The 10,463-nt window shown below is 40.2% G+C and overlaps 1 protein-coding gene across 1 annotated transcript in view; it reads right to left on the minus strand.

The window, feature by feature from the left end:
- The window catches only part of FUBP1 (far upstream element binding protein 1), a 30,824-nt gene extending 20,498 nt beyond the window's left edge, over nucleotides 1-10,326 (minus strand). Inside the window, 4 exon segments of the mRNA XM_079982054.1 lie at nucleotides 4,526-4,567; nucleotides 5,375-5,437; nucleotides 6,202-6,292; nucleotides 10,107-10,326. Coding sequence (XP_079838180.1) covers nucleotides 4,526-4,567; nucleotides 5,375-5,437; nucleotides 6,202-6,292; nucleotides 10,107-10,220 — 310 coding nt within the window. The 5' untranslated portion in view covers nucleotides 10,221-10,326.
- Nucleotides 10,327-10,463: the final 137 nt, after the last annotated feature.

Genomic DNA, 10,463 nt, shown 5'->3' on the forward strand with positions numbered 1-10,463 from the left:
AAAGTAAAAGGAGATCCTGTATGCCTTGAAAGATCACAGCAAACATTCAGTATATTGAGTTTTCAATTATTTCCCTTCCTGACTCCCAAAATCTGTTCTAGAGGATTGTGGCACCTGTCCGCTACTGTATGGAAGGTGAATGGCGGATTTCTGAGGAATAAATGGGATGGTTCCATAAAGTGTGGTCTCCCAAGGATGAATCCTGGGACTTGCACTTTATACTTGTTCATAAATGACCTGGAGAGTGAGGCAGCCAGGTTTGCATAACATCAAATTGTTGACTCCAGTCTGTGAAAAAGGCAAGCTCCATTCTAGAAATCATTACCAGCCCATATTGCAATGCCTTCAATTCAAATGCACTTGGAATAGTGTGTACCTGTTCACCTTCCTTGAGGCCAGAGGTGAGATGCACTGTGGGGTTTTTATTGTTCCTGCTGCTGTTTGTATGTTTTCATGATGATCTAAAGTGTTAACTGTTTTGTTTTTATATGCTTATTTTGGTTATAATGCATATGTATGCCATATATCATTTGGCTGAAAGGCAGGCTATAAAATTTCAAAAGAAAGTTCTGATCATCACAACTACAAAGGGGTATTGTAGAGCTGGAAGTTTCAAGAAAGGGCAACCAAGATGATCATGGAGCTGAAACACTGTCCTACAAGGGAACTTACAACATTTGAGTGTTTATAGCAGGCATAGGGATGATGGGAGTTGTAGTCTGACGGGCTCTTGAAGAATGCTGCTGCTGCCCAAGAGGACTGCCTGCTGAGGGCCTCTTTCCACCTGGCTTGGGGCGGGGCTTGACAGGCTTCAGAAGGACTGCAGCTGCTGCTCAGCAGAGGATTCCTCTTTTAATTTTTATCTGTGTTGTTTTAAATAAGAATCTTGGTTGTCAGCCCTGGACCCTGCCTTGCTGGCCTTTTCCCATCTGGCCTGGGAGGGTGGAGTGCTGACTGACTCCAGCTACAAAAACTGTTGAACAGATTCTTGGGCTGTAATATTGTTTACGGGGGGGGGGGGGTTGAGAGAGCTTGTTGCAGTTATTAATATTATTGTTGTATCTTTAGCTTTAGATCTTATGATTTACATGGAAATTGTTTCCATTTGGTTGTGTACATTTTGATGTGTTTTATTTATTGTTTATGACTTCTGTGATGTTTGTAATTATGTACCATATTTTTCGCCCTATAGGGCACACCGGCCCATAGGGTGCACCTAGTTTTTTGGGGGGGAAATAAAGAAAAAAAAATTATCCCCCCCCCAAAGCCCAAGCTTCCCCTGACCCCCAGAACACGCTGCTATCCGTAAGCTCACCAGTTGGGGACCCAAGTTTGAGAAACACTGTACTAATAACAAGTTTCTCAACACTTTTACATTAGGCTGCTTTTATTTCTGTGCATTTCACAATATTAACCAACAGATAGAGACGCCTTGATGAATGACTAAATAATGTGCTTATCAGGCTTCCAGACTGCATTTCTCACACACCAAAAGATGTGCTGCTCTATATAATAATTGCAACTATGGGTTGGAACAATGAACTATTAACAATAGGAAAATATAAACTAATGCCTTTCCACCGATACTTCTGTAAAGGTTAAGTGTAAGAACATAGTTGTTTCACTTTTCTTACAGAGCTCTTTGGAATGAAGTATAAAACAGTCCTCCAGTGAGCAGAAGACATCTTCCACACAAAGAAGGAAGCTTTTGGATCTAACAAAATATTTCCAAAGTAACTATCTGGTCTTTCAGAAGGCAAAAATAGAAGGAAAAATGGTTTTTAGTAAATTCACCACACCCCTCTCCTTCATAATGCTACACATATGAGAAACCTGCTCTAAATTCCACAGCAGAGTGGCAAATCAAAGACCTACTGTGCATACACAAATTCAAATTGATGCAAACCATACTCTGAACCTACATCTTGCCCCAACTAGATACTGTGCTCAATCCTTTTATGCTGCAGCCATATATTGCTACCTGTCTCCCAAGCACCATTAAAGAACCTAGCTGCTCAATAAGCTTTAATATCTCTATTCTCTATTATAAGCAGCAGACAACAAGGCAAGGCATGGGATTATACTATAATGCCTTTTAACAACTTGTCTCATTGGGTACATTGCTAGTTAAGTTCAGCATAGTGTTAACCAATTATTATGGGAGGTATTTCTAAACATGATGGGAAGCACACATTTCAAATGCATTGAAAGAACATGCTGCAGTATCTACAACATTCTGAGGTACCCCTGCCCGTACGGGCCAGTCGTGTCCGACTCTAGGGTTGTGCGCCCATCTCACTTAAGAGGCCGGGGGCCAGCGCTGTCCGGAGACACTTCCGGGTCACGTGACCAGCGTGATGAAGCTGCTCTGGCGAGCCAGCACCAGCGCAGCACACAGAAACGCCATTTACCTTCCCGCTATAAAACGGTATCTATTTATCTACTTGCACTTAAGGGTGCTTTCGAACTGCTAGGTGCCGGGACCGAAAGATGGGAGCTCACCCCGCCGCGGGGATTCGAACCGCTGACCATGCGATCGGCAAGCCCTAGGCACTGAGGTTTTACCCACAGCGCCACCCGCGTCCCCTCCTACAACATTCTATAACCCATTCTATAACATTTTTAATGGGCTACAACATTCTATAACCCATTAAAAATGTAACCTTACTTAACCAGTTCAGATTATTATAACTGAACTCTAAACAAGTCTGCAGGCTTATAATGAAACCAATTATGCAGTAAGAAATTTCCTGTTGAAATTTTTACATATTTTTCTATTTGGGGTTTTCCATTAAAAGCAGCAGCATATTTAAAAACAGAACTCAGATAGTCTCCTTCCAAATCCATGTAAGCAGCCACCCCATTGCATTTGAGCAAACATTGCAGAAGTTGACATCTGTCCACAAAAAAGGGCTTTCAATCCCTTCCCTGTTACAGGTCCCTGCATCTCCTCAAAAAAACCTTTCCAAGGAGAAAGGTGTGATGTGAGAATATGTGAAAATCATGCAGAGGCACCTTGCGCAAACAAACTTCTGATGCAACACTGAGTCCAACCCGCTGTCTAAATTTACTTTTAACCTTTTTACACTGGATATTTGGGCCCAAGAAGATATAAAACATGATTAGAAGATAGGATTGAGCAAGAAATATCCTCAAGAGGGATTATAGAAAACTATAGAATGTCCTTTCCCATATTTCCTCTTCTACATAAAAGGCTGCTACAAACTGAAAAGCGGTAATAAAATGTTGGATTAGCAGCTCACAAACAATCTGTCTATGGAAAGTGTACATCTGTCTCCTGGCTTGTCTTTTGCATCACTTCATGACGACTGCTCAAATGCTATGTTCACTTCTCACGTGTTGGTTACTTCCAAGACTGGATTATTGCAACGTGCTCTATGTGGGGTTTCCTTTGTGCTTGATACAGAAGCTACAGTTTAGTGTATAATGCCTTGTCAGCATATAACACCTGTGCTGAGAGATCTGCCCTGGTTGTCAATTTGCTACCGGGTCAAGTTCAAGGTGTTACTATCACTTGGGACCAGTTTACTTACGAGATTGCCCTACCCAACATGTGTCCTCTTGATCGCTTTGATCGGCAGAATTGACACTAATACAGATGCCACATAATATCTGTTCTGCATTTGTATGAACTTGATCAGGCTTAGTGAGGCAGTGCGTACACTTTGGAACTCCCTGCCTATTGAGATCAAGAAGGCGTCTTCATTGTATTCTTTTCAGTGCTTGCTAAAAACATTCCTGTTTAGAGAAGTTCATCCAGATGCTTAGAAATCTGAGGGAGTTTTATTCTGTTTCAGCATTTTAACTTTTGTATTTTAACTTAAAGTAAGGTAGTAGATTTTTCTTGATTTTACTGTTTTAGCTTTTGTAAACTGTTTTTGAGTTTTCTAAACAATCAAATGGTGTATAGATTTTATTAAATAAATACATAAAGTGGTTGTGTGTTTTTTTAAAGGGAGGTAAGGGCCAAAGCTCGGCAGCAGACCCATGGTATCTCAATAGTAGGAAGAAACTACTGCCCAAAGCCTTGGGGGCAGCCACTGACAGTTACTAAAGACAATACTGTTCTATGGATACATGTTCTGACTCATTACAGCATATCTTCCTGAGTAAAAAACCCTGCCAGCTACCACTTCTTAACTATCTAACGTTTGGTTCATTTCAAAACTATATTCCTTTTATTAATATGAATATTCTGTTTTTAAAAAGCAAATACTGACTGATTCAGAAAGACTCCTTCCACTCCTATTTAAGATAGCTCTCCCACAAACAGAATCCCTATATACCACACATGTGGTGCAGTTTCAAAAGTGGTTTGTATTGCAGATCTAATTACTGTTTCTAGGGATAGAGGCACAAGACCACCCAGCAACTCTGCCGCATGAACTCAACCACTATGTGCACATAAACACTGGTATATCGTAATTATGTATAGAATAGAATACTAAACACTTGCTTTGACAAGTACACTTAAGAGCTGACCACAAGGTAAAAACATACTTACAATCATTATTTGGAGGAGCAACTTTCTTAGGCTCTGGTTGATCTGCAAAAGTAAGATTTTTTTAAATGTTTTTTGTCACAAAGATAGGCAATTTAAATAAATGGTTGTTCCAGAAGTGCAAAATGCAACTTGTCCAATGCATTTTAGCATGTTTTTGAAATTTCAGGGAATAGGTCATCTAAACAAGGAAAAATCTTATATGTTTAACACTTGGTTAGTATAGTCAGGGGGGAAAAATCCAAAGTACTTCCATTTATCAGATAAACTGTTCAAGGTTTAATAAGGCACGCAGGTTTAAACACACTATTACGGATGTCCAGGTCACTAAAACATAACTAACAAACATTTAGCTGTATTATTAGTAATTTGACACTAAAGCTAATGATGCTTCTGTAACAAAAACTGAAAAGACCACCATTGTGAGAAATAATCATTTTACAATTATATCTGACAACGACCACAATACTAAATAGAAAATCAAAATTTAAGATTCAGCCAACACATAGCAATACAATCTCAATCTGGGAACTGTCATACAGACTTCCTAACCAAATACTGAAAATTTCACGGCATAAGACGTCAAAACAGCAGATTCAAAGCCACTACCATCACTACCATCCAAATCCGTTTAGTATGAGTGAAAGTCGTAGATAACTGATATCTGATAAAAATTACCTCAAATGTTTCCGTCCCACCCCATATTCAGGAATATATGATGAACCACCATTATTAAGTGCAGTAAAAGTCAGACACATATTCCAAGAAATATTTGTGTCATCCATTTCAAAAGATCCACTAGTTCATTTCACGTTTACATACTAAACACAGGTAATAAATAAAAATTCCTGCCTTTAAAAGGAGAGGGCATTCCCTCCCAGTGTGTTGTACTGCTCGGACTTGTCCAAGAGCCATCTACACATAAAATAAAAAGAATACATTACATACATCATTTGAAGCATCATTAGCTCATTTTTGAATATTAAAAACCTCACTAATAATAAAAGGCACTTTAATAAAGTACACAAGTACTCCTTGTCAAGAGCCTTAGAAATTTTCTGTAAACAAAATTATAATCCATCAAAACCTACATTCTCCTCCAAGGTCAGAAACTGTCTTCATGAATTAAAAAAAATATTACACAATGCTTTGCTTTTAGAAGATAAACATATTAAACCCTGTTAAGCCCACAAAAGCTTTTTAAAATTAAAAAATGCTACACATTTCAGTAACAAATTTAAAAACAAAAGGTTCAAGCAAGTTAGAGGAAGACATTTCTCCATATATTTCAATGCTTGTCTTTTTAATGAAATAACTACATTTTAAAATGTTGTGCCTGCACAATGTAACTTATATACCAAACCACCAGGTTTGAAAAAGATTAACAAATGAGCATTCTCCATATAAATTAGAGGAGCTGTTAATCCTCTGTCACAAATATTTCAACACTGTGCTTCTGATGCATTTTAAATAATACATATTTTACCTACCTTAGGTTTTTAGTTATGTCTAAAAGATCATATCCATGTTGAAGATGGACTATTCTACCTTCTAACCAATAACCATCATTAAAGTAATGCAGAAAGGCTAAACTAACTCATGCACTCACACACACACTATCAGTTTATAATTTTTAGAATTGAATATATTAGCATCTTATATACTGATTGACAGCATACCTCCATCTTCAAGAGGTCTTTTTTGTCCTCCATAACTGTAATCATTTGAATTCACAGATGTTCCAGATTCATTTCCAATTTTTGCTGCAATCTGAAAGAAAAGCAAAGGCAAGCATATCAAGTCTTTTCTTTTTTTTGACTATGTTGTAAAAAGTAATGTGTCAAAGAATGATTTTTTTTACACTTGCTGTAACAGATACCTTACACCATACATTAATATGTTGTCAAGCATTAAATTACACTAAACACAAGTTGTCTAACTATGATTTTTGCTCTGGGAGGCCACCATTTGAAGATCAGGGCAAACCTTTATATTAAGAGAAGAACAACTGGTGTCAGCTTAACTGGAAGAATCAGACATGCAAGTGCTGAAATACAACAGCAACCAATTATGTTATCAGAAGTTAGTGTGCTTGCTTGTGGCAGGCACAAACACGCAAGCAATTTCTTATAGAACTGCATACCATATAGAAGCTAACAGTGAATTGCTTGCTATTTTGCCCAAATAATTAATTTAAAGGGAACTGGCTTTTAAAATAATATAGTGAGGGTGCCTGCCTAAAGTCAAAGTGCAGTGTTATAAATGCTCCTCCTTCTCCAAGGTGTAAACTGGCCCCAAGCCAGTGTATAGATACTTCATATAATAATTGCAGTAAATCTTCCAAAGGTTAATGTCAGCGAAGATCCTTTTGAAATATCAAGCAGTGCATGTGCTTAGACCAGTGCTTGGATTTAGTATGGGATTGATGGTGGCTAATAAATTACAGTTGAACACTGACAAGATAAAATTCTGATTTGTAGATGCCCATGTCTGGAGACTTAGGTATACAGCCTGTGCTATATTCTCCTTGAAAGAAGGGATGCAATTTTGGGGTATTGTTTGATCTAGCATTGTCACAAGAGGCACAGGTAGCATGAGCGACACAAAGTGTCTTTTTAAAAGCTATAACTGTTCCTTGACATGGATAGTCTGACCATAGTGACCCATGCTCTGGTGACCTACGGACTGGGTTACTGTAATGCGCCGTGCATGGTTCTATCCCTTGAAGACAATCCAGAAACTTAAGTTAGGGCAGAATGTAGCTGCTCTCTCTCTCTTTACTGGACAGACGGATTGACACCACAGTGATTCTAAGAGTTACATTAGCGGTTTATTAACTTCAAAACACAATTCAAAGTGCTGATGCCTATCTTTTCAACTCTAAGCAGCTCATCACCAAAATACCTAAAGGAACATATCCACCAATGCCAGGTTGCCAGGGTGTTTAGATCCTCAAAGGTGCGTTTTCAGTTCTATAACCAGGGCAATTTCCACTATGTGGTGCCATACCTTAGTTGTGCTGCGGTAAAGCCTTTGCTGTGGTGGCACTGCATACATGGAATGCTCTCCTAAGACTTATGATTGGAGCTCAAGCAATCATGATTTCAGCACCTGGTCAAAACATACCTATTTGCGTCCAGGTATTTTAATAAGTTGGTAATTGATCATCTCACTCTATTTTAATTGCCTTATTTGGTTTACCATTTTATTGTTGTATGGTGGATTGTTTATTTTATGTTCTCTACTCTACCTGAGAATCAATAGATAAAAGGTAGGTAATTAGCATTTTTAATGACTAAAATGAAATTAATTTAAGATCCTGTAAATCTGGGTTCTCCTGTTTTAAAAACAAGAGCAAAAGTCATATTTATTCACAACTAAATGTGTTCAGTGGAACTTTTTCCCATCTAATAGACCCCATTTCAGGAGAACTTACTTTTGAGCATGTTTAGAATTGCATTATTTAAGATCACAGCCGAAATGAAATACAACTTAATTGGCTCAGGCTTATATTTGAATGTTCCCTTCATCTTCTTCTCCCCTATGATTCTCTCTTTATTTTAGTTTGAAAGAAACAAGCCTGACAGTTCAAATCCCGTCTCAAAGCAGAAAGAAATTACAGTACAAGGTGAAAGACAAGTAGGGAGTGTGCAAACCCAAGAGTCTTGACAGAGTCATTTATGTAACTCTGAATTATGGCATGTTGCTGTATCTGAGCCACCTCAGTGTGCTAGATTTGGGATAGGAATGAGTTACACATTATACTACTCCAAGCTGCCCTTAGTCAAGAATTTTTTGTTGTAAGCATGTATTAAAAGCACTCTCACAACCTTATTGTCTTGTTTTTAAAATGTACCAACACCTCATTTTCAAGATTATATCTTCAGCCACTAAGATAACTAATCTAAAATAACAGCCATTCTGCATCTAAAAAAAAATGTGTAGAATGGTTCATCTATTAGTGTATATGAAAGAGTGCAGCTATAAAGAATCCACGTCTTTCTCTTTTAATAAATGAGTATATTCATTCATCTATGAGGTAAGGTAGTAGTGTTGGGCCCTGAAAATTTAGCTTCATACTACAGTTTATAAATTATTTTGCCACTTCCTCTCCGTTAACAAAACTACACCAACAATTTACTGGATTCAGTACTATCTTCCTTGCCTTACCTCACCCACTTGCAAAGAAGAGGACTGTGATCTTGTCTTGCTGGAGCTTTCAGTTTGTATGAAACGTTTGAACAAAGATACTGGCAACTGAAGGCAAAGAACTCTTAACCAAATGCTTTCTTAATTCTCTTTGCTTTTATAAATTAGTAAGAGAAGTGGTTCCTAGATCAAACTTTGCTGAATTTGGGCTGGTTGTTACATCTAACTGGTCTAAGTAAGTTGCTAGGAAACAAGAAAGCTTAAGGCAACTAAATAAATGGAAGGGAAGCATAGTTGCTAAAAATGGCGGCAATTATCTTCAACAGTCAAGTAGGAAGCCAATTCTTTTTCCCCGACTGCCCCAAACCACACAACCAGGACAGAGTCGGGACTAGTTGACAACTATTGTATTTCAAATAACCTCTTACAGAATCGAAAGGGAGTCTTTTTTCTGATTTAGAAAATGCTCTTATCTCACCTATACAGCAGGCGACTGAAAAAAAATAATCTAAAAACTAATGGGGTCATATAAAGTGATATAGCAACAACACCTTCTAATTATTATGTGAACAAGAGGAAAGAAAGGAAAGAGTGGACCAGCTACCTTATTAGGCAGCAATTTCTATTTTATAAAAGCGGTGTTTCGGGTTTCTCCGTGTTGTGCGACTGTGTAAAAAAAAATAAATTAGGGAAACCCTGAACTGTGAGTAAAAGGGAGGACAAAAATATCCCAAGTAAAGAGGCGGAAACTCAAGTAAAAGGTGCCTCGGCCATACAAGAGGCTACCCCCCCCCTTGAGGACGAGCGCTAATTCCTCCCTCATCCTGTGCAGTGTAAACTATTCATCAAACGATGAAAATCGCTACAAGTACAGGTATTGCACGCGGGGAAGGAAGGAGACGGTCCTCGTGGACGAAGAGCGAGCGAGGTGGAAGTTGGGGGAAATCAGAAATGCCGACCCACCCGCCTCTTTCTCTCTGGGTTGGTGGTGCACGAAGAGAGGACGCCGCCATTACGGGAAGGCGGCTTGAGAGGGGGGAAAAGGACTCCGAGGAAGAAATTCCCTCATAATCCGAGGGATGGTGTCTCTCAAATCTCACTTCCCTCCCTCGTTCCCGTGAGGCGCGAATGGAACCGAGGCGCCACAGGGCTTTCTCTTTCCACCCCCTTTTTCTAGTCACTGAGGAAACTACGACGCCCCTGCCCGAAAAGTCTCCCGAAGGCCCACGGAACAAAAAACCGCCTCAGCTCCTAACGGAGGGAGCGCCTCTGGCGGCCTACGGGACGGCGGTGGTGGTGGTGGGGCGTGCCCCGCTCGCCCTTGCGCAGGACGCCGAGCGACGGAGGGGCGAATTGGGCGGCCTGCTTGAAAAAGCCTGGCGGGCCAGGCCGGCCTGGGAAGCGGCACCCATTGCCCGGTGCCGACGATACACACCTGCCTAGCCCGTTGCAGCGCGTCTTTAAAAGCATCATTGACTGCCCCGCCACCTCCTCCGCCTCCCCCGGGCGCGCCCGAAGAAGGAGGGGGTACCGTAGAGTAATCCGCCATGTCCGCTTCGCCGCTTCCTACCGCGCTCTCTGCCTGCCAAGAAAGAAAGAAAATGGCGGCGGGCGGGAGCCTTTCACATTCCTGCGTCGCATCGTGTTCCACGAGAGGAGGGCGGGGGGGTGGGGAGGGGGAGGAGGCGCGCGGCAAAAGCTCGCGAGACGTCTATGAAAAGGGCATGAGATTTCAAGGCGGGAAGGTAAAAAAAGGGAGGGGGAAAAGCTTTTGAAGAGGGAAAAGGGAGGA

Source organism: Podarcis cretensis (genome assembly GCF_951804945.1).
Source record: "Podarcis cretensis genome assembly, chromosome: 6".
Classification (NCBI taxonomy): domain Eukaryota; kingdom Metazoa; phylum Chordata; class Lepidosauria; order Squamata; family Lacertidae; genus Podarcis; species Podarcis cretensis.